This window comes from Falco naumanni, chromosome 15 (assembly GCF_017639655.2).
Source record: "Falco naumanni isolate bFalNau1 chromosome 15, bFalNau1.pat, whole genome shotgun sequence".
Taxonomy (NCBI): Eukaryota; Metazoa; Chordata; class Aves; order Falconiformes; family Falconidae; genus Falco; species Falco naumanni.
In genome coordinates, this window is record NC_054068.1 from 22,165,146 (window position 1) to 22,191,974 (window position 26,829).

The 26,829-nt window shown below is 40.5% G+C and overlaps 1 protein-coding gene across 2 annotated transcripts in view; it reads left to right on the forward strand.

The window, feature by feature from the left end:
• The window catches only part of RSPRY1 (ring finger and SPRY domain containing 1), a 39,152-nt gene that overhangs the window by 2,847 nt on the left and 9,476 nt on the right, over window positions 1–26,829 (forward strand). Inside the window, exons 2-12 of one of the 2 annotated variants that reach the window (XM_040615676.1) lie at window positions 2,439–2,555; window positions 8,677–8,865; window positions 11,013–11,510; window positions 15,170–15,222; window positions 16,685–16,797; window positions 19,455–19,581; window positions 21,001–21,059; window positions 21,412–21,478; window positions 22,193–22,324; window positions 23,632–23,747; window positions 24,539–24,682. In XM_040615676.1, the coding sequence (XP_040471610.1) occupies window positions 11,164–11,510; window positions 15,170–15,222; window positions 16,685–16,797; window positions 19,455–19,581; window positions 21,001–21,059; window positions 21,412–21,478; window positions 22,193–22,324; window positions 23,632–23,747; window positions 24,539–24,682 (1,158 nt within the window). In that variant the 5' untranslated portion in view covers window positions 2,439–2,555; window positions 8,677–8,865; window positions 11,013–11,163. The remainder of the gene's footprint in view (window positions 1–2,438; window positions 2,556–8,676; window positions 8,866–11,012; window positions 11,511–15,169; window positions 15,223–16,684; window positions 16,798–19,454; window positions 19,582–21,000; window positions 21,060–21,411; window positions 21,479–22,192; window positions 22,325–23,631; window positions 23,748–24,538; window positions 24,683–26,829) is intronic. The other variant, XM_040615677.1, reaches the window with a different exon arrangement.

Genomic DNA, 26,829 nt, shown 5'->3' on the forward strand with positions numbered 1-26,829 from the left:
TTGTTCTGTGCTGTTCTTAATGCTCTTTTTTTTTCTCTTCGAAAGGCTGTGATGGTTTTCTGCACAGGTTCTCAGTGCTCCTCTTTGGTACATTTTCAGTATTTTCACATCAGAGGTCTTGGCTCTCAGCATGTTTCACTTGCTGTGAGCCTAATGGATGGGCTGAAACAGATTACTTGCAGTATTTCTGTTCCCTCCTGTAAAGTAAGACATCTCTTATACTCTGCCCATCAGGTGATTACAAAATCCATTTTCCTCAAGCTTATGGCTTGTTTGTTAAAACTGAGGAATAAAAGGGAGATATTTAGTAGTGTCAGCAATGAGTTAGTGATAAAGGTGGTGATTTGTCTTGGAATGCTTACTGGCCTGTTACTCTTTAGGCTTCTCTGTTCAACTTACCTTTCGCATCAGTAGCTCCCCTAGCTGACAGTGTACCTACCGTATTTTGAAATGTCCACTATTGTAAGTCACTTCAATAAGTGGTGGCATCTTCACAAAATGGAGCAGAGTTTGTCATGTGCACTGTTAGTTTCCCTCTTGACACAGGCAGCAAACTAAAATGCTCTCACCTTGCAGTAAATTGAAGGCAAACTAATAGGGTGAAGTTTGTGCTGTTCTGCTGCATTCTCTGTGTTGTGTTCAGCACTTTAAACTGTTGGGGTTTGGGATTTATTTTTCTCCTCTCTTGAGCTTGATTGCTCATTAGACTTTGAATTTATTCCTTGCTTTAAAGAAGTGCAGGCAGAGGTGCTGTGCTGGGGTTCATTGTCTTTCAGGTATCTCATTAGAATTGTGTTGTGTCACTTTGTGCTTTGTATTTCCTTGTGTTCTGACAATGTGTCCGTTTTCCTTTCTGGTTTGCATGTGGTGACTGTAAAGGTGGCATGACAGCGGCTGTGCCAGCACGATCTCTGTTGCCTTTTCTATTCCTTATTATGTTGCTGAGGTCTAATACAAGTCAAATGTTCACATGTGACTCATAAGGTTGGATGACTGACAGGCCAGACTTGTGCTTTAGAAGCACAACTCTGCCATGGAAACTTTGTGTATTTGATAGGTTTTATCCATTCAGTAGGGATACCTGACAGCTCAAAGTCTGGGATGAGGTACTGCTCCTCGTGTTTGTGGTGGTTTGGTGACTTGCCATCAGTGACAAGAAATCCGGCCTTTTCCTGGTACATCTCTCCCCTCGGAGAAGCAGTGGTCTCGAAGCATGCAAGCCACTTCCAACTGTAGTTACTTTTCTCCCTTTCTAAGGCTTTTTTGCTATAGGAAACATTTCACTCTTGCTGTAAGCTTCTGAGTATCTTGGTGTTTTGCTGGATGTAAGGAGAAGGACATGGGTTTGAGGACAGTTTGATTTGAAGTATTGGTGTGGCTTTTTGGATTGCTTGCTTCAGTGCATGTGCACAAACTGATGTTAATATAGCTTGAGGACAGCCAGTGAACTGCATGCCAGAAGGCTGTACTATTCATGCATATTTTATACCTTCCTGTAGACAGTGGGATGTGCTAGAAAGTGGTATTGAAAAAAGAAAATCCAGCAGATATGCTGATGCCCTTTTTTTTTAACACACACACACCCCCTACCCGAAAACCAAAGCTGTCTGGTGGCATGGAGAAAGGTTAGAATTCTTCACTGCTTTTAAAAACATTTACCTAATGGCGAAGGAAGAGTGATGTGTTTGCACTCAAACTCTGGTCAGTCAGTCCTGGAGTGAAAGATTAAAAAATAAAATTGAAAAATGGGTGAGTTTCTTTCACTCTATAGCTTTATCTCTCTGAGTAACATTTAGTGAAGTAGTTTCTAAATGTATTTATCAAAACAGCTTAAACTTAATTCTCCTGAAGTTCTCACGAAGGTATTTAGTAGAAGCCCCAGATGACTGTGACCTTGTGTCCTGATATCATTACAGGTTTTTTGAAAGCTTTCTGCCTTTTTTGATGTGCAGCTGTAACAAACTACAATGGGTACTTGCTCTTGTTTAAACCATTTTTAGACTGCCTTGTGAAACACATACATGCTTGTCTTTGTCCCGCTTCCTAACCCTCCTGTGCTTGTCCGAGTTGTCACTCTGGTAGTCGGTTGTCACCTTCTTGGTTGCGGGAGCTCTGAAACCCATTGACCAACTTCCTCTCAGTTTCGTCATATAGGCTAAGACCTTAAAACGCTATTAAAAAAATATTGCAGCTCTGTGGTAGGAGCAGGATACGTGTGAGACCTGGAGTCAGTCAATGGCTGCGCTGCTGACAGAAGCACTTGTTGAGTAGGTAGCCACGTCTAGTGCATCGGGCTTTCTCCTGCAGTGTCCTTTCCTGGCAGACTTGTAGCAGGGCAGAGAGAAAAAGTCCTCAAGGCAGAATGTGAAGAGGCAAATGAGAAGAAATGAAGCTGGGTAGTTGTGTGATGGGGTTTCTTTTTGTTTTCTTTTTAATAGGTGAGATAAGGGGTTCCAGTGACCTGCCCAGGGCTGTGCATCAAATTCTGTAGACTTCAGCTCTGGAAACTCCAGACAGATCACGGATCGTGCTTCCTGAGAGTGCCTCTCAGGCAGGTTTGCTAACCTAGTGACCTACATGTTGTATTTGACTTGGAGGACAGTCTCTTGAGTAGCTGTCACTGTATCCACTTACAGGAGGAAAGAGAACCATAAAGTCATCTCCTGCTCTGCTGGTACAGTCCTGAACTTAGGCTAGCAAGGAGCTGCTGGCTTTCTGTGCTTGGCAAGGATGGTCACAAAACTGGCTCTCAGCTTTGGCCACTGAAAGATTGGGCCATCCTCCAATGCTGCTTGAAATATCAAGAACTGGAAATTGCTTCAGCCTGTTTCCTGCTGTGCTGTTAGGTTTTTTCATGTTTGAGATGATAACCAGTGTCATAGAGTGACAAATTTGGTGAGGCTGAGAATAGGAGGGTCTAGACATTGTCTGCTCTGTGCTCTGCTCTGAGGCGGTTGTCAGACAGCCGACAATGCAGACTTCCAACTGAGGCATCGCTGAATTTTTCAGCAATGTTATCAAAATCTTTCATGCATCCCAAAACTGTTTTCAGCTTATTTTATGCATTCATAATAGCTTAGTTGTGCCGTCTAGTAGCTGGGCTCATCTCTGTGGTCTAGAGCAGAAGACTGTTCTGCCTTCTAGGGAGTAGTTCTGTACCTGACTTTCCTTTGAAAACGAGCCCAGCTCTGACTCTGAAGAAACAAAAGTGCTAAGATTAGTTTACAGACAAACATCACAACTCTGGGTTGTCACGATTTCAGTTCAGTTACATGGAGCTGGTGCTGGTGCTTTGCTGAAAGTATCTGCCCCTGCTTGTAGCATCCACCTTTCCGTAGCCCACGGTGCAATTCCTCAGGTGCCTCTGCTAGCCCTAGATCTAGTTGCCGTGGCAGGGTTATGCTGTGTGACTGTCTGAGCTGCTCAGCGTCTTGACTTGACCCTCAAAATGCTTTTGTGGTTTATATTTTGTTAATGTATAAGGTGCTTTAAACCAAGTATGTGTTATTGCGGTTTACTACAAGGAGTTGATCTCCCTGTAATGTAAGACAACTCTTTCATTGGTTTCTGGATAATAATATAGGTAAAGCCTTATCCTTCCTGATATGGGCTATTATTAAATCTACTTGAAAAATCTTAAAAAAAACCCCTACCACGTCATGCTTTTGTGTTGTTTCTTTGCACTTCTGTACATTTGCTTGGTACCTAAAGAGTCTACACTTCCTTCCCAGCACTCTGTGCTGTGCTTGTTCTGGGTTTGTGTATGTAGGGATTGTTTTGGGGTTTTGTCAGGTTTTTTGGGTTGTGTTTTGTTGGGTTTTTTTTAGCTTTAGGTCCTGATATTTTTTGTCCAAACTTAGCAACCTTGTTTATTATTTTTTTTGTAGCATCTCTAACTTTCACGGCAGCAAGGAAGACTAACTTGAATTAATTGAAGGATTTATTTATAAGACACTAAACGAATGTCTGTGCCAAAACTTAACATGGTATAACTAATCAGTTTTATTTTGTGTGCTTGTATCCCTTCAGCTGGTAGGGTTAGTGTTCCCTGCCCATCTGTAGGGCGTTATCCTTATCATCCTGCCACTTCTATGGCAATGTGTTGTACTCTGCTCCTTGGGCAACTGCTGAGCTTGTACAGCCCTGCCTTGCCATGTCAGCCTGCTGGAGGCAATTCTTGTTCAGCTTCACCGGAGCTGTCAAATACCACTATCTTTTAAAAGGATCGTTATCTCAGAAGTGTATTAATCTGCCTCAAAGCATAACTTACGGCTTTACCTCTGAAAAGAGATGTACTGACCGACGACGTACAGTTTAGGGAGATAAGGATGGGAAGCGTGATTGGTATCGGCTTGATGGGGAAGCTTAGGTGGTAGCAGATGCTTCAGTTTCCCTTTCGGAAGGAGTGGTAGCAGAACGGTGTGATGCCAGAGGAGCCCTGAGCACTGGTGTCTCTGTATCCAGAGGCAAGGGAAAGCCAGGGTGGGGGTGGGGTTTCTTTATTAGGCCTACTTCGGAGACGCTAGCTTGGGTGAGAAAATTAACTTTAAATCCCTGTTTTAGTGTGTCTGTACCAGTTTAAAAAAACAGATCTAAGGGAAGGAAAAAGACAATGTAGTTCAATGTGCAGGCGACTGAAAAAATCTGACTTTCACAGTGAGTCTACAGGAAAAGAAACTACTGTGGTGGTAGTTAGTGTCCGCTGCTTCTTTCTCCTTTGATTACTGCCACATCAAGGATCTGATCTCTTGTTCAACTTTGACTCTCCATGTTTCTGTCAGAGCTGGGACTGCTTAGAGAAGGCTGCAGGGTTAGAGCCCAACTGTTTGCATAAGCCCTGCACAACCCTGGGGGTTTTTGCTGACAACCACTTGGGCAGAAGCTGGAAGGTTTTGAGACTTGATGGGTCTCTTTCGCTTTCTGTGAAACAGGTGTGCTCAAGGTCAGTTTAGGGTGCTCTTACTACAGCAAGAAAGCACATGATGGTGGCAATGGCTTTGTCCTGCAGGTGGCTACACACTGCATGCCGGTAAATGCTGTTTCCCTTTGAGTTTTGACACTAGTCTTAACCCTCTGGGATATTTTTATTTAAAAATAGAATTGAATTAAGGGTTTGCTTCAGATTACACAATATGATGTTTGCTTACTACGTGCAAAAGAACCAGCATGGCATTTACTCACTCGTGAAGCCTGTGGTCTACTTGCTGCCTGTGCTGCATGGTAGCCACACTGGATGCCAAGCAGCTCTTTCTTTTTAGCTGTACAAATCTAAGAGTTAAGAGATTGACCACGGAACTCAGTGCGATCTCCTTCAGATACAATTAACATGAAATTGAGACTTAACTTAGTGGGAGGTCTTGGTTTTCATCACCTACCCGATCATTTCAAAGCTGATATCCTCTCCATGTTGTAAAAGCCTGTAGTTGCAAACAGGCTTCTTCCGTGTTTTACTCCCGGATTGAAGTTCATTATCTTGCAGCAATTCATAGCTGTGTTTCCTTCTTGTGGTAGTTTGACATTTTTCATCCAACTGGCATCACAAGTATTTCCAGCTCTTCCTTTTTAGGAACATCACTTCTTTGGGAAAGAAATGCTGAGGAAATATTTCTAATTATTTTGTCTCCTTAATAGGAAGCTGCTGCCCAAAACTCTCAGGTTTGCATTTGAAAAGCTGTCTCCTGGGTGGTTTGCTGACTGAGCTCTTGTGGTACTCTGTTCTTGAGAGCAGAAGTCGCTGGTCTTACTCTTGTAACTGTGGCAGAAGCTGGAAAAGTGATACTGGCAGCTGAAACGCGCTCGGTTTTGTGCATGAGGGTGGTTTTTTTTGTTTGCTTGGAGATGCGCTCAGCTTCATGGAAAGGAGAGGGATTTTCCATCATGAGGCAGTATTATGGTTGGCTGTAACCAAATATCTGAGGGGATGAATCACCAACTCTTGGGCTGCGTATTGCAGAGAAAATGAGCCTAATGCCACGGGGAGCTGACTTCTCCATTGGCGCGCGCTGTGCGATGATCGAGAGGAGGCTTCTTCTGGGTAGGCTGGGCATCCATGCTGCCAGGCAGGTGCAAATCCACTCAAGTAGCAGGTGCTTCAGTGGATGATAATTTCATCTTTTCCAGTTCGACTTTCAGCTGCGGCAGGTTGGTCAGTGTGTGCAGCTTGCAACTCCTTTGTGCATCCATGCCCGTGCTTGAGCCTGCCCGGCGAGCAGTCACTTTGCTGTGCTGGTGGCGATGGCTGCTGGAGGTGTGCAGAGGCAGGGCTGCGGCGGGCAGGGCTCCGGAGCTGCCCCGGAGGCCACTTTTCTCCTGTGCAGAGGAGGCGTCTGGCTCAAACTGCTTCGTTTAGGGCAAAATGTGCCGGGATGGCTGTTCACGTGGTGTCCCGCAGATGCACTCTGGTGTAAAAGAGGTGTTGGGCACTGGCATTCTCTGCTGTTCCCACGCTGTCTGTTCAGGGTGAGTTATGATCAAAATGTAAGTTTTTATTCTGTGTGTTTGGCAACTTGTAGTCCTGCATCCCAAAGCAACAGCTGATGATCAGGATTCGGAGCGAATGGATGACCCTGCCTGTTGAAAAGCAGGTACTGGCTGCTGCCTTTACCGCTTCTTGCACTTAAAAACGTGAGGTCAAGCTTTGAAATAACATTTTTATTTTATTTTTATTAAAATACTATCACTTCTTTAAATCTTGCTGCTGTTGTGAACAGGTTTCATAGTCTTGTTACCACTTTTAAAATGTGTCAAAGCATATTCCTCGGGCAAGTGCTAAACTGATGGGATGAAGTTTTCTGACACTGCAGTGTGTATGAATGACAATAATTGTGGGGAAAGGGGTCACATCTTTTAACATGGAGAACCTGTTTTCTTTCTGTCCAGTGGCTTAGCTCTTGCTGGTATTTTCGTGCAGGGTTGCTTCATCTGAAGACTCAGTTTCACTTTGACTTGCACTAATTGTTTAAGAAAATGGTGTTGCATGATGTTGCTGTAGCCCTTGCAGGAGGCAATAGGTTTCTGTTCCAGCAGCCTTTCAGGGAAACTCACCTTTATTCTTGTGCTGTTGGTCAGGTGAATCTTAGCTGTTGGCTCACAATGTATTTGGGTTAAGGAGTGTTATGATACTAAAACACAAAAGTTGAAAGTCACAAGCTACACTAAATTCTCCAATAGCATAATTTTTAAGAAAACTAGTACGCTTTGGTTAACGATTGGTCATGGCCTTGTAATGGAAGACTGCTAAATCTTGAAAGCAGTTGTAGAGACTCTTAGCTGTGTAACTACTGAAAAAGAATTTAAATGGATTATGAAAGATTAGTTCTTTGCCTTAGCTGTGTTTTAACAGTAAAACGAACATGTGGCCTTTGTCTCGGGAGACTGAGCTATTGACTCTCTGGTGAGTGCACCAGGAGAGAGCCTGTTTGTGGGCTATTGTATACTTGCTCTTATGCCCAGCTTTAAGGATCTGATGCCAGGTAGGACAAGAGGCATATCTTGGCCTATCTCAGTACTGCTGTTGTGATGTTCTTATTTTGCTCCTTGAATTTTTTTCTTCTTTTAGGCAAAGTCTTCAAAAACCTCCTTTCTCTTTTACTCCCACAATATTTGCAAGTAGACTTTTAAGTATTTTTGGAATTAAAAACCCCTGTATTTTTGTCTCTAGGTTTTGTTGAGAGCAGGGATTTGTAAAAATTAAGCTTGAAGTTAAAAACTTCTTTTCATTTCTGTATGCAGGGTACCTCTTACTGAAATGATGTAAGTAATTTTTCATGATGTGCTAAACGCTTTTGATTTTGTGTGTTGGTTGTGTCACAGAGGTCTCTGAACAGAAACCGAATGGTTCACTGTCACTTGCACCTCCCTTCTCTGCTCTTATTTCCCTGTTCCATCCTGCAGCTGGCCTGAAGTTTGAGGTGTCTATCCTCTTTGCTTCAGCAGTAGGAGTGTGGGAGTTGGGGTGGCCACCAGCAGTCTAATGATAAAGTCGCTCAAATACCATCTAGTACATCACTGTTTTAAAAGACTTCTTAAAAAGCTTTTCCTTTGCACTTCAGAACCTCTCTTTTCATGCATGCGTACTCTATCCAGGCAAACTGGTTTATCAGGCGGATCTGTAGCAATCTCTTCTTCTACCTTAAGTTCCTAATTATTTAGCCTTTCAGTTTGTTTGAGGCTTGACAATGAATTCCTTGTACATGATGGTAAGCAACAGCCAAACAAATGCCGTCAAACTTGGCTCTTCACTAAATAAAGGGAGTTTATCCTGTTCATTCCTCTCTTCCCTTTATCTACTCAACTTTTATAGTGTACTTGGCTTTATTTTCTGCTGTCCCTATTTGAGGGTGATCTGGAGCAGATGATGTTGGTTCCCATCTTTATCCTGTGAGCAGTGATTTGAGGGGAGGAGTTGGTCACTGCTCTGCACTGGGTGCTGTGGTGTGTAGAATAGCAAGGCTGTAAGAACAGATTGGATTTCCTGTAGCTGTGTCTAGTCCTAAACCTACTAGGTGGGAAGCTGGTTTTTGAAGCCTTGAGATCCTTTTCCCCCATAAAAACTGCATGTAGCTGAAAATAACAGCATGGCTTGATGTCATGGCAGGTCTAGGGAGGAGGTGGAATACATCTACCTCAGAGGCAGTTTCCAAGTGAATTGTGCTTTCTTTTTCCATCTGTCTTTAGGGACTCTTCAGCATAGTTCCTAAAAGTGAAAGCAGAGTCAGCCGAAATAACTCACTGCCCGCAGTAAAGGCTTACAGAGTTCTGCTGTTCTGGATAGAGCTGCGTCTGTGCCCCGAAGAAGTACAGTCCGGTGCCGTTACAGCGCGTTGAGAGCAAGCCCAGCTGTTGCTGAACCAAACATACTTGAGGGTGAGTTAATCATCATCGCGTGTTTTCAGTCATGCTTTAAGTTGTCAACCAGAAAAACCTAGGTTTCAATAATCAGTTTTAATCTTAATTTATATCTATTTTCTTAGGTAGGTTCTTGCTCATTGCTAATCCCTAAATTACAGCTTTTCCTTACTCATTTTGGCAAAGTAGATTAACTGTGTTAATGTTTTTGTAAGTTACAGAACAGCGCAAATCTGTATCAGTTTTCTGTATGCTAAATCTGTAACGGTTCTACATCTTAGTATTATATTACTAAAATGCCCTTAAATGATCTAGATTCATAAAGTCATGCCTGTTTTTTCCTTAGGAAGACATGCTTTGCAGCTAACGTTAACTAGCTCTTTTTAAAAAGTAAAAAGAAATGTGTGCACACCCCCACACACCCTGCAACCTTTTAAAGTTGTGTCCTTACACAATTCTGTTTAAGATCCATGCAATCTGTATGGGCACCCGCACATCTACTTATTACTTGCTGACTGAGAAAACAGCTGTGTTGGCTCAGATGGGAGGACTCCTGACCCTGGTGTCCCACTTCTTGTGGTGGTCAAATAGCATGGAGAGTAAGGCAAGCATGTTGTGATGCTGAAACCCTTTTAATGATCTGTAGTTTAGGAATTTCTGATGAGAAGTCAAGATCTTGTATTTTTTTTTTTTTGCAATTAATATCCCTCAAGAGTTTTTTCCTAGTTAGCCTTCAGTTAATTTCTTAGTACTGAACTTCTCAGTGTGCTGAAAGATAACGTACTTCAAACTACAGAAGGGTCTGTGACAGCTTGTTTGCAGTGCTTTTCCAGTGACAGCTGTACATCCAGGGACTTGCTCATGTGACTGGCGTCTGGCTTCCCAAATAATGTTGTTGTGATCTTGTCCCAAATGGCAGACAGCAGTTGCACGTTTGCCAGTTGGCTCCGATGGTAGGAGCTCTTTCATATTTGAAAGGTGGGAACTGCCTTTGACTTTCTTTTAATTTTATGGTGCTACATGTCCATTGTTAAATAGACCATTTAATAATTGTAGAATAGTAATAACCTGTTATTCACCATAATATTCAGGATATTCACCATAACTTCTAGCTGAAATGTTAAAGTTGATTCTTAATCACATGCATTTAGTCTTAGAAGTTACTTATTTACTTCAAGCATGCCAGAATAAATAAATAGTGAAATGATGTCTTTTGTAGGGCTTTATTTTAGCTGCGACTTTATGTAATGTTCTATAGAAATACACCATATGGCTTGAAAAATAACTTGTAATGAAATGGAGTTTTGAATCCTTTTGTTCTTGCTAGCACTGTCAGTTTAATGATTCGGAGGGACTGCCTTACAATGTCAGTTGCTAGTGGGCCTGTATTTGATCTGAACCATTTGAATTAAGAACAAAAGAATGGTTGAATTAGTCTTTGTTCCCAGAAAGGGAAGATTGGTTTGACACTAGATGTCAACAAGCATACAACCCTCACAGAAAACACCCCTTCCAAAATCCCAGTTAGATTCGTAGGCATTAAAACGGTGTCTGGCATTCCTGTTTATTTCGGAGTCGGTACTTGGTGCCTTTTTGGGTGAGAATCCAGTTAATGTGGGCACGTTCTAAAACGATGTGTTTACGCACAGATGGACTAAACAGTTCACTGTTAAATCTAATTGTATGTGTTGAGATGGGCCATAACTGTAAGACTAGTTCTTCACAATTTTAGCTATGTTGTAGAGTCACTACACTAAATATTCCTGATGCAAAATGAGAATTCTAAATGTGCAGCCTTTATTTGGGTGGCCTAAGCAGTATGTCTCTGTAAAGGGTAAAGAACAAATGAAACTGGTTTGTTAACACTTAGTACCTCAAGGGTGGCAGTGTGCTAGATTTAAGGACAAAGTTGGTCCTTTGCATCCAAAAACCATGGAAGAAAAGGAAATAATAGGTAGTGTGGAAAGGAACCGTGTGTGGGCGAGAGCTACCAGTGAACTTCCTCTTCCTTTCCCCCTCCCTGCAATAGACTTCAGGTACGAGACAAGCCTTCTGTTTCCTAGGTGCTTTATCCACCAAGACTGATTCTGTTTACTAAATTGTTCTGATTAGTCTGATATTTTTTAAAAGTAGTAACACTCTTTGTTTTGGGTTTGCTTTTTCAGACCTCCTTCTGGATGACCGATGTGTATTTTAACAGATTATATCGGAAACTAAGTCTCCTACTTCCTGTTCATTCCAGCTGGTAGCAACACTTATAATGCAAAAAAAGTCCCAATTCAGGATCACACAAACATTACTTTTAAAACTTTCTAGATGATTGTAGTTGCTTTCGTTGTGTTCTATGCTAGCAGAAGCCTTTTTCGAGGTTTACTGTTGACTCTAGAGCACCACATTCCCCGTTTACTGGGAGCCTTGGGGGCTAGCAATATGGGAAACTCATGTGTTTGCCGCGATGACAGTGGAGCAGAGGACAACGTGGAATCTCAGAGTCGGCATACGGAGAACAGTAGAGTACATGTATCTGAAGCAAGAAGCCACCCAAGGGACCCTGTCCGTCCACCCAGGAGGGGTCGAGGGCCTCACGAGCCGAGGAGGAAAAAACAGAATGTGGATGGGCTAGTACTTGACACACTGGCTGTAATTCGGACGTTAGTAGATAAGTAAGTACCTCCTCAAGGAATAATTCAACATGAATGAAAATGTTCTTGTCTTCTCTCAAACTGTGGCTCCATCCTCTCACCGATCTGCACCTGACCCTCCCTGAAGCAGCCGCGTGTTTTCGTCTGGAGGCTTAGGAGAGGAGCACCTTCCCTAGGTAACAGAAGTAGCTCCTGAGCGCCCAGGTACAGACTGTTCCAGGAGCTGAGGAGCTTTCTCACAGTTACCTGCGTGTAGGGCCATGCAGGTGGGATGAGGAGTTTGCTCAGTATTTCTTACCTGGCATAGATACGCAGTTAGGAAACAATGAATGCTCCAGAGGGTGGGAATTCGTGCCCTAAAAATTGGTTGTTGTGCAAGCTTTCTGTTTTCAGGCTGGATTTACTTCTTTGGAAATAGTTAAGCAAAACTGAGAGCTTTTGATCTTTGTTAGCTTGTATAAACAGACCAAGGTTTTCTTTCCAGTTATAAGTCTGACTACTTTTTAAAGACCGCATGTTGTGACTGTTGAACTCATGATCTCAGTATTGCATTCCTTGCATGTTCAGAACGTCCATTAAGGGTGTGGGGGATATTTATAGATTCATCCTTTTTATTTTTGGTTTTGTGTTGCTTTCTACAAAGCTTTAAAAGGACCTTAAAAATGATGGGTTAAGTTAGCTTATCACCTTTTGGGTTAGGTGCAGGCTAGGAATTGGAAAGGCCAAAACAGAAGGAAAAACGTTATTCTAGCTTAGCAGCTGGGCTTTGAGTTTAAGGTGGATTGAGGCTTAGGATAAGTGAGCCTTGATTCATATACCAGCATCGTTACTCTGGAAGGTGCCTGTAGAAGAGCAGTTTGCCCTCCTGCTGAAAATGCTTTAAATTAAAATACTGGGACATATTTTTTCCTGAACATTTAAATCTAAGGGTGGTTTTAACAAGTTTTATTTCGTGATTTTTCTTCAAATCATTGTTAAAATCATGGCAGACTTTTTTGAAAGTCTCTTCCTAATCTCACATGCCTTCCCTTTCCCCGAAGTTCAGCTCCTTAAGCAGTTTCACAATGCTTTTTTGTGTAGTTGATCGTGCAATCAGTTTTGTAATCTTGTAAGTGCTTTCCTGTGCTAGTGAGGGACAATAAGCATAGTTATTTCACTGATCCTGGAGTCCTGATTCTGACAAATTCCTGAAGCTACTGTATTTTTTGTTTATACAGACTCCAGTGAAATACTTTGACCCACGTAATCATGTGGGTTGGAAGGGACCTCTTGAAGTTCACCCGCTCCAGCCTCCCACTTAAACCCAGGTCTAGCTGGGAGCAGGTGGCTCAGGGATTTATCCAGTCAAGTGTTGAACATCTTAAGAACACAGATTCTCCATCTCTTTGGGTCCTTGTTTTAGTGTTTCACCACCCTCATGGTTTAAAGAAGTAAATATTTTTAAAAGTTGGAATTCCCCATGTTCCAACACCCCCCTGTTGCCTCTTGTCCTGTTGCTGTGCACCTGTGAGAAGAGCCTGATTGTCCTCTCTTCTCTTTCCATTTTTCCACTGCAGACAGCAGTATCACTTCTTTCCACTGCCCCCCCTTAAGGATGAGCAAACCTATTTCTCTTGGCGTTTGCTTGTATGTCACGTTCTCCAGCTCTCAACCATCTTGGAAGCCCTCTGTAAGATACGTTCCCTTATAGCACAATGTCTGTCTTGTCCAGGGGAGCCCAAAAGTGGGCTATACTGGTGTACTGGTTTCCCTTGTGTCATATTAAGGCAGTTGGTAAGACACAGGCTGTGTTGCAGATAAGGCAAAGGCCTATGGCTATGTGTAACGGAGGGGCCTGCTCACGAGGCAAACTATCTAAGTGTGTCTGAAAAACATTTTAACGAGCCTTTCTGCTTTACTACGTGAAACCATCTAAGTAACAGCAGGTTGGAAACACGGGCTTCAGTGTGGTAGTGCAGCCTTAAAAAGTGGAAAATATCAGTCTAAAGAATGGAAAGCAAACCCCTTTTTCTGACAATTTTTTTCCAGACTCTGTACCGCAAGTAAATACATGGGAACACTCCGAGACTAATTGTAAATTGAGTTACTATGTTGTGATCTGCAGTGAACAGTTGCTTTCAATGTTTGCTCTTCGGTTTGGGTTTTCTTGGGGTTTTTTGTTCTATCAAATCTCTAAAATTGGACCTAAAACATGTCTGACAACTGCTTTTTTTCCTGTCTTATCTAGATATACCTCCTTTCTAGAAGGAAAGGGATTAAGTTTAATTTCCTAGTGTCAGAAGGATAAGTGCTATTTTTTTGGAGTTTATATGAAGTGCTGCTTTGCAAATCAAGAAATTGGCAAAATAACTGCTTTGTTTCCAGATGAGGAAGGTGTGTGCTGGAGCAGATGTTTGGAAATCAAGTGGTTGAAATGGCAAATCAGTGGGACAGGACTCTCCTTTGCTCAGTGCCAGTACTGCTGAAATCTGCTACCCATGACAGAATCAGAAGTCTTGCTGTTAAAAATTTCATCCTCTTTTTATCGTGGCCTTTATTTGTACTGACGGTACTTTTTTCCCTCTTCTTTCTCTGAGCCTTTACATCCTTTCTCTTGAGATAATTCTGCCTGTAGTATAAAAACCCAACAAACTATTTGTTCCAAATGTTATGGCAGTATAAAAACGGGTTAAACTTCACTTTAGCATTTTCTTGTGGAAATATTTAAGAACATCTTGATTTTGGGGGTAAGAAAGGCATGTATTTACATCATATTTTTATGCAAAACTGAGATTTTTCCCTTCTTTTATAATTAAACCTTCCAAAGTAGGTAGTTTTAATATCTGCATGATTAATCTGTATTGAAATTTCCTAAAATTCATCTATATTTTGCAATTCCAATTTAATTTCAGAGCCGTGTGATAGAAATTGAATGTGGAATGTATAGTTTTAAGTCTGGGGTTAGTTCGCAGTGTCCAAGTTGCACTGAATAAAGCATTTAGGACAAGATGCTGCATAAGCTTTTACTGGACCTGGAGGTGCTTACTGAATAAGATTTTGAGATCTTGCTCAGATAAACAGACCTGGCCATAGCTTCTTGCCCTTGCTCCAGCTAACCAGACTGAGGAACTGACCTAACTGAACTTTTTGGGTTTTGTGTTGGAAAGGGGATTGGATTAGTATCTTCTATTACACTGCCTTAACTACTTCTTACAGCTCTTGCTACTGAGTTTGAAGTCTATGATGCTATTAGGTGGCTTGCCTTTCAGTTTTGTTGGGGGTGGGGTGGGTGTTTGCATTTATATATTTAGCAGAGAATTTCTGGGGGAAAATGTGTTTAAGCTGTGTCCCTCGTGCACCGCTCTTGGTTCACTTCATGACCTCTGACATTATGTACTCTGAGGAGCCCTGCTGATGAATAGCACTAAGCCTAAGCATTATGGTCAGCTTTTAGACATGCAGATACGGATCAAAGTTTCATTTATCAGCTATTGTAGATATGCAGATGTTGACTCTGAGCCAGAGAAAGGCTCAAATCCCATCTGTGTTTCAGATCTGAAAACAGCATTAGCAGTCTGCAGCCTATGTAATTTCCTTTTGTTAAATACTTACTGGATTCATTTTCCGTGTGTTATCATTTTAGTCAGTGTATTATGTTGATGATTGTGCATAAATTTTGACCTGTGTTATATCTCTTTCAGTGACCAGGAGCCTCCTTATTCAATGATCACATTGCACGAAATGGCAGAAACAGGTATCAAAGGCATTGTGTTGGGCATTTCAGCTATGACTCCAAAGGGAAAAAAACCAACCTCACCTCTCTTTGTGAAGAAAAATACATATAGCAGTTTGTGTTATGACTTGCTGTAGCTCTAGGGATGTGGGATCCAAAACGCAGTTCTGCCCTTCAGAAGCTTCACTGAGGTCGTTGCATTTGCCTGAGTTTTTGAACTCCGTTTAACTTTCCACGTGAACTCTCCAGAGGCAGCTAACGGATGGCCCCAAACACATTGTGATGGCATTAAACCAGAAGCCACAAAGAATGTCTGTTTGCAATAAGGCAGAAGCAACCTATATATGTATGTTGACATGGTTTAAACCCACGTGCTCCAGTGTTGGTAGATAGTACATACTTTTTGTTTTGGGTTTTGCTGTCTTTAGACCCTGCTTTATTGAAGTAGTTGTTTCAACCTTGTCCCTAAGTACCCCTGCAAGAATGAGCCATGTTTGTGCAAGGGCTGTTCTATCTTTGTTACTGTATGAAAAATTCTCCCGGCTCAAGACCTCCACCAAATTTCTGGTTTAGGTGATTTTTTTTTTTATTATTATTATTTTTTTTGCCTCTCTTAGTGGAGTTGGTACTGGTCTTAGGAAATGTATTTCTGTATCAGTCAATTCACTGATTAGATATTACAGCAATTTGGTAAAATGTTTTTCAGGGGAATGTGCTAGCAAAACTCAAACCTCGGGGTGTTACTTATATTGCCACTGTTGAAGGGAGTGCTAAGTCTTCTCAACACCGCTCGCTTGTATACAGATACAAACTCTGCCTTTATTTTCACTTCAAAGGGAACTGTTTTCTTGCAAATCCAAATCTGTTTACTTCATTAGTAGTTTAATATCTTATATGTGGATTGTTGTTTACCACCAAGTAGAAGCCCTTGTCTACTTGTTAAACAGCTGTCCCTTATGAAAGCAAATTGTCTTAAGACCGCCAGGCATAGGACAAGCTGATGCAGTTCCTCTGAGGCCCCTGTTCCCTGAGGGAAGAGGGCTCTGACTCTCTATGTCCTCAGTGTCATCATGGACGCAGTTTTATTAAGTTTAACATTTGACACTGGACGCTGAACTCTTTAGTATCACACTGGAGCAAGCTTCTTGTCTATACGGGTCATGAGTGTTCCTTCCTAATACTGGTGGGAGCTAAAGGATGCTCTGGCCTGGGCAGGACTGCTCTCCAGACAGAGGTGTTCGCTGTTACCCAAGCTGCTGTAAACTTTTTTTTTTTCCTCCTTGAATTTAAACTTCTGAACTACTGCAAACTAAGACATTGATATAAAAAGTAAGCTATTGGTTTGGGTTTTTTTTTTTTCTTCATGTCTGTAAACTCACTGGGTAATTTTGAGGATTTTTCAATTTACATTTATGGATATATTTTGAACACTTCAGAATTGCAGTGTTAGTTCTAAGTGTTACTTCTGTTTTGTGGTTGACAGATGAAGGCTGGTTGGAAGTTGTCCAGTCTTTAATTAGAGTTATTCCATTAGAAGATCCCCTGGGACCAGCTGTTATAACGCTACTACTTGATGAATGTCCGCTGCCAACAAAAGTGAGTGTAAAGCATATGTATTTATCTGTGGCTGAATTTCAGTTATTTGTGGTTGTCACACCCATGATAGGTTCTGGGTGGGTTTCAGCCCTGACGCAAGACTGTTAGCTGTCCAGAAAATGGGTGTAACTTGCAACTTTCAGTAATTTGTGGTGACTGTATCTAGTTGCTCCTTACTGTTAGAAGCATTGTAGGGGATTGAAAAAAAGAAAAAAATTAAAGATAAATTTGATTCATGGGCAAGAAGAGGAGGGCTTTGGTCTTTAGCTGCTTTTCTTGCTGTCTGCCATGTGGTACACGAGTGCTGTGCAGTGAGGGTGTAGGGATGCTGCAGTACAAGTTCTGCTGTTTCGTTCTCAAAAGCTGCGTGTATACAAGGCATTGAATTTGTTCCTGCCCTGCACATGAGGAATGCAACACAACTGGGTGTGTTAAGGTCAACAAATATGAACTATGAAATATCTAGATTCAGTTTTGGCAAATTTGAATACTTCTATTTTTTTACTGTCTGCTAATCCATTTTTTGAATGGGAAAATGACCTGAGGTGTTCACAGCATATCGGTACAGCTGCTTTAGTGAGAGCCTTAAGTGCTTCAAGAAGCTAATCACCATTGAATCCCTTTAAACGTGGTGATTGTATGGAGAACTTGTCTGTCTTCAGATGGTTGTGATGATCTCATTTCATCAGAAATTGATGATGACATCATTGCAGCTTTCACTTACCAAACTACTATTTATACTGCCAATTTTAGTTTTCAGTTTGCATGGTTAGGGATATAAAAAGCTGGTGGCTTTTTGACTTACATAAACGCATTAGTGGCTGGAGAACTAGTCAAGCTCTCTAATTACTTGAAGTGGGTTTGTTTCCTCTGGGCTATTGACTAAAGTCAGCTGAGACTTCTGAACAAGTGAAATGTTGTATGATGGCTGTCACATAAACTGCAAAATGACTTTGAAAACAAGGCAAAATTTCTAGTCAGCTTGCTTTGAAAAAGTAATCGGGAAATGGAGACCACTGTCAATGCACCATATGAAGAGTTATTTTGTATTTTTTTTTTTGTTGGGCTATACAGTGTGTACTTGGCGATTAAATTGTTACTTTTTCAAAAGTCACGGGACTTTTTTTAGGTATTTTAATTTTAAGGAGTTAGCTATGAAATAGTTGACCTTAACAAGACAAAACTAATAAGATGCCTCTTTCTGGAGTGCACAGAGGTGGTTTTTTTCCTGTGCAATCTCTTTATGGCACAAGGGGCTGCAGTTGTGGGATCTGCTGGTCACATGCAGCCTAGGAAAGTGCTGCTGTTAATTTTCATTCTCTTCTGGGTAAGTTTTAAGTTTTTGGGGTCTTAAGGGTTTTACATTGGTGCCCCATTTCTGTGGCAGCTGGCGAACAGCAGCAGGCTGTATTTCATTTTCTGTTATTGTAGGCTATGAAGTCCATAACGTTAAAATGGCAGTGGAGTAAAGTCTTTATTTAACTCAAAATAGCTGATTTCTGTGACTATTCTAGTTATGGCTAAAAGCAGTATCAGAGTTTGTCAAGAGCCTGATTTTTAGTGAGGCTTTTCCATCCCAAACAATGTGGCTCAGTCATCCTTTCTTCTTTCTCTATTCTTTCCACTTAGCGTCAGTCCTGTTCATCAGTTCTGGTTTTGTGGTTTTTCTTTTGGAAACATAACTACTTTTCAGTGTGATCTCTGTACAAACCTCAGACTCTAGTGAAGTAAACTGATTTGAGTGTGGCTCAGAACACAATTAAAAGAAATAAATCAACTTGAGCAGTACTCAATTTTTTTTTTCTCCAAATAGCCTGCTGATGACTTCAGTATGAGGAGTTCTTCTATTTTAATTAGATCCTAGCCTGAGATTATGAAGTTTCAATGTGAATCAGCTGGAACTTGCATGAAGTCTAGGAAGTTGAGGGGGATTTGGAACTTTGCAGGGTGGGGTTCTCCCTGTGGGATAACTTACTCTGCCTCTAGATTAACCCCCAACTACTTTGAAAATGGAGGGTATGCTCTAGAACTATCTTGAATTTTATCCATACCATACTGCCTGAAGGAAGCAAGTCAAAGCGTGGTGGTTTTGATTTATCACCCTCATAGATTACTTCCCAAATTAGTGTGACAACAGAAAGCAGTTTATGCTCTCAAGAATATAATTGATGTGCTGTAAAGTTGACAGCATCCTAAATTTATGATGGGGATGTGTGCTCTTTTTTTGGGGTATGTCTCTTTAGTCCTGAATTCTAAAGTCTAAACCAGGCCTTTTCTTTTGTAAAGGGTGTGAGTTTTAGGACAGTGGAAGCAGTTGACAGTAGTGCCCTATGTGCTGATTAGTATTGTTTGCCTCTACTATTCTAGTTCCTATTGCTGTGGGTAGTTCCTTTGTGTGTACCCAGAACTGTCCCAAGTTGCTGATCAGGACAGTGACCAATAATCTGGTGTTGATTTTAACTCTTGGGTATGTTGAACTCTTCTTCCCATCTGTTCTTTATTATCTTCTTACCTTAGAAGACAACCATCCCATGCTGTCTGTAGTGTAATGCTGACATTAGTAACACAGTGTAAAAATAACTTGTTGTGCTGTATTGGGTTAGGGGGGAAAACATGTCATGTCAATATTGAAGAGATTTCTGATTTTTCTTTTTCAGGATGCATTACAAAAGTTAACTGAAATATTAAACTTAAGTGGAGCTGCTGCTTGCCAGGATGCTTGTCACCCTGCCAAACACCGGAATACAACTGCAGTACTGGGCTGCTTAGCAGAGAAGTTAGCAGGTAAAGCCGTGGGATTCTCCGAAAGCTTGCATTTGGCTCACTGAAGTGCCTTCTGATTTAGCACCCGCAATGCGGGCTAGCTCAAAAAGTGTTTTCCTAGAAGTGAATAATATTCTGCATCGGGGGAAGACCTTGTGTGACAGGTGTGGCAATCTACTGCTTTATTAAGGTGTTGAACACTCACTAGCTTGGGTCTGATCAAGCCGTTCACAGTCCCAGATAATTAAAAAGATCAAATCCTTCAGCACATGGTTAGTGATTGTGGATCACTGTGTGTTTATGATGTATTGCCTTTGTGATGGTAATTGGTCTTTTCTGTAGACTGTTCTGGTTCTGTGTGAATTACTGAGAACACATAGTTCTTTATAGCCAGTAGGCAGGAGTGTCAAATTAGTAGTCTTAGCAGCTGTAGAGAAACAAAAAAGATGCGCTTTCCGTTAAACATATATTGTTCTATTGTAGTAAGCTGAAAAGATTCTCTCTTCTGTGTTACTTAAAAGAAACTTGTTGGGATTCTATTTTAAGGTGACTTTTATTCCCTGTCATTTCTGGTACCCTGCTGGAAACCAATGATTACATTTGCTTCCTGCCAATGGTTGATTTTGTATCTAGTTTTTTACTCTTTTTCTGCAAGCGGACAAGAAAAGGAGGAAAAAGCGATTGTCCAATATCACCTAATGGTTAATAAAAAGTATCAGCAGAATTTCTGCCTAAAGTAAAGAACGAGGGCAGGAAGCATTTTTGTACTATAGTACTTCCACCCTGTTATACTAAGTCACAATGTGATCCTGTATCCACTTTTGTCTTAGTGGACACAGATCTCATTGTATCAACTCAAGCAGCAAATCTGTTAACGCTGTGTTGGAACCCTGCAACTTGTTAGAGTTTGATGCCAGAGTTTGATTCCTGTGTATCTCTGCCTTAGTTAAGTAGACAGTGTTTCAGGCCTTTTTTTTTTTTTTTTTAAATTGGCTGCTTGCTAATTGTGTAGTTAACTATCACGTAGGCTATATTAGATGCTCAGTTTTGCTTATTTTGGGCTACTGATAAATGGAGCTATTCTTTATATTTTGGCCCTGAAAGTAAAGGGGAGCCAGTCTCTTTTTTAAAGTAAAAAGCATCAAAATGCTAAGCAGAGGCTTGTGGAGTCTTACTTAAAAATCTCAGGAGTGTGGGCTAGAACTTTGTACATGTTTACAGCAAGTAAACTGAATATGTTTCTGATTTGCCAGTAAGTGTGTAATTATCAAATGTGTAGGAAATACCTGACTGGGAACAGTGATAAATGTTCTCTATTATAGTTCTGCTTTGTTGTGAAATTCTTAGCTGTTCTTTAATTTGTTGCTTTCTGTTTAAAAGATCTGTATGATGAGTGTTAGTGTTTCTCATAGATGGATTTAATTTTTAATGTACTTGTAGGTCCTGCAAGCATAGGCTTACTCAGCCCAGGCATATTGGAATATTTACTTCACAGCTTGGTAAGTGTCTTAGATCTTTTTGTATGTATCCATACATAGAATTATAATGCAATTTTTTTGTGTGTTCCTATTGTGAAAAGTTAGGGTCATGTTTGGTAAATACTGGCAGAGTGTTATAGAAAGCTGAGATTCCAGAAAATCTGGAATCTCCATCCTTGGAGATAATTAATCAATAGGACAAGGCACTGAACGAGCAGCCTGATGTACTCGAACCAGCTCTCCACAGGAGAGTGGACTAGAGGAACTTAGGAGGTCCTTTTCAACCTAAAGCATTCTGTGACAGACTAACAGCTTTTCCTATCCATCTGTGCTGGGTATTTATTAAACAACTTTTCTTACTGCTCATGTTTAGAACTTCCAGTCCCATCCAACAGTGATGCTTTTTGCACTAATAGCACTGGAGAAGTTTGCACAAACAAGTGAGTATTAGCCTGATACTGCTCTTAACAATCATACTATGGCTTCTACTGCATGATTGTCTCTTGCTTCATCTGATAAAACTTGTGAGCATGAGAGAGTGGATTGGTGGAAACACGAATATGGAAGAGACATGTTTGTCCACTTACAGGCAAAAAGAAGTATTTATTGCTTTAGTGGCATCCCTCTACCCCTAAAAACCCTTGAGATATTTGCTGAAATTCAGTGTAGTTTTTCCCAACTAGAAATTTCTGTAGAAGGACTTAGGACATGAGGCCTTTGTCACTGAAATATATCTGTATTACAGATGGATAACAGCCATTATTGGGTGTTTGCAGGCAGGAAAAAGTATTTATTGCTTTAATGACACCCCCATTCACAAACCCTTAAGAGATTTGCTGAAACTCAATCCTTCTCAGCTTAGAAATTGCTACATAAGGACTTAGGACACAAAACCTTTGTTGCTTGAAAAGAAATAAATCTGTGTTGGAGAGATGGAGAACAGCTGTGATCTAATAGTCTCTTGATGATGCAGCTCAGTGCTGAGCAGTTGGGTATATCTGAGTGCTAAGTTCATGTCTGGGCAAAAACTTTCATGTTTGTAATACTGAGGTTTAAAGCAGGGGGCTTCTACTGCATTTGTATAACGTTACAATTTTTAACTAAACTTATCCTTCATTTATAGCAATAATATTTTTTTTCCTCTTATATTGCAGGTGAAAATAAAATGACGGTTTCTGAATCGTGCATTAGCGACCAACTGATCTTGCTAGAGAAATGGACAAATAATCCAGATTATTTAAAACGCCAGGTTGGATTCTGTGCCCAGTGGAGTTTAGACAATCTGTGTAGGTATAATGAAGGGATGGATTCATTTAATACTAATAATTTCTCCAAAGAGATGGAGGACTTTGTTTTGTATAAGCGCTTATTGTAAACATACCTGGCTGCATTTGTAATCACTGTACTTAAAAAAAAGGGGGAGGGGGTGCAAATCCAGTGTGATTGCATGGAAAGGAAATTTTGGCAAGGAAAATGTTTGAAAGGAAGTCATTTGTACTTTGCAAGTTGGAGCTGCAATGAAAATGTTTCTTTGCACCATATTTCCTGTAACCCACGCTTAAACAGATGTGCTGAGTAGCTAAATAGTGCAGCTCTGTGGAACAGCTGGATTACTGACATAGCCTGATGACAGTCACTACTGTGATCATACCCCAGCAGTGCACAGTCTCAAAGAATTATTAAAGATTTAAAGTAAAGATACTGTCTTGTGATCAAAAGTGAAAAGTGTTTGACAAAGCACTTTACTAGATCTATCTTTTTGGATGACCGATGATCATCAAATTCACTTGTTTAGCTGCACCCTTAAAATCACAACCACTCTAAGGACCTTGTAGTCTCTAAAATGCCTTTTAAATAAATTTGTGTAAAAGGTCTTGTTGGGCTTTATGGGGCTTTACCCAGCTTATGGAAGGCCAATGTTGGTTCTATTTAGTAAGCATCTGTGTAAGTGTTGTAGCAAGTTTGAGATATATGAAGGGTCTTAAGATAAGATCTCTGATTTTGGAAATAAACATGCCTGTGTCAGCAGTTTGATACCTGGCAAGGTAAATGTTTCTGATCCTTCCGTGTGAAAAGGGGATGCAGGGAATAAAGGGCTGCTTTGACTCAGTTAGTTTGTCACCTACCTGAAATGAGAGGGTAAAAAACTTTAAATCCTTGTTTTCCCCTTCTTTCCTATCCCCAAGATCTTTTCCACTGTGGTGAATTAGAAAAACTCTACCCAACTGATTGCCCAACCAATACAAATACAATGGTAAATTCTGGAACAGTGGCATCTTGGTATCAACTTGGATGCCTTACGTTTGCCTGTGAGCATTAATTAGCATAAATTATTTATATATAATTATTTTTATATATAATCCTAAAAGCATTGATTAGATTGTAGGAGCTTTAGTCAGAGGTGTAGGTTGTGTTCTTATGTTCAGAGGATATTTAGCACACAGTGATGCTGTTTACATGCAGGCAAAATGCCAGTGTCGCATTCAGTTATGCCAAAAACTAATAGCATTCTAGAGAGACTGATTGGCACTGTGTGAAATGTTTAAAATAAAGTTTTGCTGCAGCAGTGATTAAAACTAGTTTTATTTTGCAGTTTTAAAAGAAGGCAGGCAGTTTACATATGAGAAGGTTGATTTGACCAACATTAGGGCTATGCTGAACAGTAACGATGTCAGTGAATACCTGAAGATCTCGCCACATGGGTTAGAGGTAGGATATCGTTTCATGATTTCAACCTAAAAAAGAGCCTGAAGAAAAGGGCAGGCTTTAACTATTTTTGATTGCTCCTTGCCTCTGTGATTTCCTAGAAAGAATCGGTTCTCTGCCAGCTTTGTATAGAAAACTTGCTTTGTCAGAGGGTTGTAACATCGCTACAGTGATTGCAGTTGTAGGAATGTTCACACTAAAGCAACACCTGTATCTATGCCCCAGATTTTCAGAAAATTTGGAAGTTTTTTGAGGACAATGCTTAAGTCGGCTGGTTTTTCACTCAATTTGACTAAAACTGTTCACAAAGTATAATTCCTATTGTTTGTTCTATCTATTTTGAAAAGCCCATAGCAGTAGGATTTTTGTCTCAGCCATGTGTGTTTTGGGGCTTTTTTCTTCCTCTGTTACTTTTTTCTGAAACCTTGTTTGACTACTTGGAGATGAATTTTCATGTATTAACATTGAACACCTCTCTCCTTCATGCCAGCAGTCAGCTAACAACCAGTGACTTGGGTTTTAGTCTTTAAATTGACTCTGTCGACTTTCTACACTTTTTTTTTTTTTCCCCTGTGGTTTACCACTGGAATGTGGTTTTTTTTGTTTTTTTTTAGTCCTGCCTACTCATTAGTTTGTGTGACAATTATTGCTCTATAGAGAGGTTGCTTTCTGTCTGAAGTGCCTCTAAAATTATGCTGGTGTATTCTTACATGCAAGAAACTTGATCCAAAAAGAAAGGGGCTTGTTTGAATGCTAATTTTGTCAAAACTTAATTTTTGGATTTGTTTTGGTAGGCTCGATGTGATGCCTCATCCTTTGAAAGCGTTAGATGTACATTCTGTGTTGATTCTGGAGTTTGGTACTATGAAGTTACAGTCATTACTTCGGGGGTGATGCAGATAGGATGGGCTACCAAAGACAGCAAATTTCTCAATCATGTGAGTACACGTAATGTCACCTAGCTGATGATGTAACTTCAGTATTTTTCTGCTTACGCCACCTATGAAAATAGCTCTGATTATTCTGTGGTAGTAACTGAGCATTTGTGTTTCCTTCAATTTTTCTGTACTTTTGTGAAGCTATTTTTGCTGAATTTATTGGTACAAGAAAAGGCTGTACTGTCCTTGCTACAGACTGGCGCTGTTCATACAAGTCATACATAGGTGCTAGCAGTGACAGCTTCTTATCTACTTGCTGTTGTCTGGAAGCTGCAGGATAATTTCTTGTGGCTTAATCTCTTGGAAATTCTTTAGGTAACAGCAGTGGTTGCTGTCTGTTTCTGGAAGCAAACAGTTACTCAGTAGGAACTAACAGATTATCATGCACGCACTTGTACGCAGGTCACGAAGCAGCCATTTGGTTATGCTCTTTAACATACTTTCCTATTAAATTAATTATTTCTTTACCTTGTGAAAGTTATTTAAATTGACTCTGGGATACCATGGTATCATTGCTGCTACCAGCAGATTCAATGTGGTACAGTTTGGGTACATGATAGCCTTTAAATGAAAAATCAGGATTACAAAAACAATAAACCCTCTACTCTCTTGCCTTTATTCTTATAATAGAGAATAAGTGTGCTGTCTTATTTTAGTTTGCTTTGCTCTCCTTCTCATCCAGATAAGCTAGTATCTTATTCTTAATTCTAAGTATTCTTCTTCCCTACTGTTTTACTTAAAATTATTTTACTATTTTACTTAAGTTATTACTTACTAGCATTAGAACAAAATGTGCCATGTGCACATGAAGTCCAAACTTATAGTCAATAATATCAAATGTTAGTAGAGATGTAATAAATACTTCTTTCTTAAATCTATAATAATTACTACCCAAAGAACTTCTCTGCTTCTCTTAGAGAGGACTTTCCATGTTATCTGCCTTCCAAACTTCCGTCAAAGTTCATTAACATGCAAGCTAGGATTTTCATACAAAAAGCATGTATGGCCTAGCCTATGTCACTGACCAGAATGGAAATACAGTACTGGAATTTTAAGTTGGCAATTCTATGGGCTAAGCTTGAGTAAGCAATGTACCTGGAGCCCGCCCTTACTGTTGTAGTTGCGTGGCTTTCTGTTCCTACTTGGAATTTAATGTAGGGGAAGAAATACTTATACACACACATATATATATAATGATTGGAGATAAGCAGTTTTAACTGCTTTTTCTGGTTATTATAGAAAAAGTCATTCTACAGTTGAGTCAAATGCAGAAGCTAGTATGAAGATAGGCCAAATATGTGTGAGTAAATATTGATGGTGTGGGGTATGAGCGAAGTACATCAAGGAGACAAAACAAACACCAGTGGCAAGAAACCCCACAGGAACGGGAGAGTAGCTTTTATCACCATTTAACTTAAGTCAGCCTGTGAGTTCAGTGGTCTTGCTCCATTTCTTCTAACTATTCATGTAAATAGCATTGTCCTCTGCTTGTGTATAATATGCATATATCTCTACATTGCATCCAAAGTCCAGTCCTGCATTTCTAGCATGGAATTGCAAGTGTGATCTTAAATTTAAAAACCCAACCAAACAGCAGCAACAACAAAATAAAACCAAAACACAACCAAACAAAAATACCATACAGACCTGTCCTGAGCACAGGCACTGTAGACTTTGAGTGTAATGGAAACTGTTTGAAATAAAAGGCTGTGTGTCTGCCTTCAGGCTGCTAAGAGGTTTAAATGATTATTTATCCGCCCCCCCCCCCCCCCCTTACTGTTAAGGAGCTTGATGTATGTGCAGTTTTCTATCTGTGCTTCCTGTACAAGGCATGACAGACAATAGATGTCACACCTCTGAGCAGGATGATTTCTCTGTTGCTGCTGTTTTGCTGGTGGCTAAATGCTACTGTTGTTTAAGTTCATCAGTTGTCTACCTGAAATACAAGGATATCTTCTGGGTATATCACACAGTCATCAGTGGCCATATGCTCTTCATTTACAGCATGTGTAACAAAAAGACTAGTCCTAAAGATGACATTAAACACCCATTAGCTGGGCTTAGCTTTAATTTGGGACATCAGAGGCTTGTGTAATCAGACACTGTCTAGTACTTGCACTCCAGACAAACCGTGCTGAGCCTGGGGA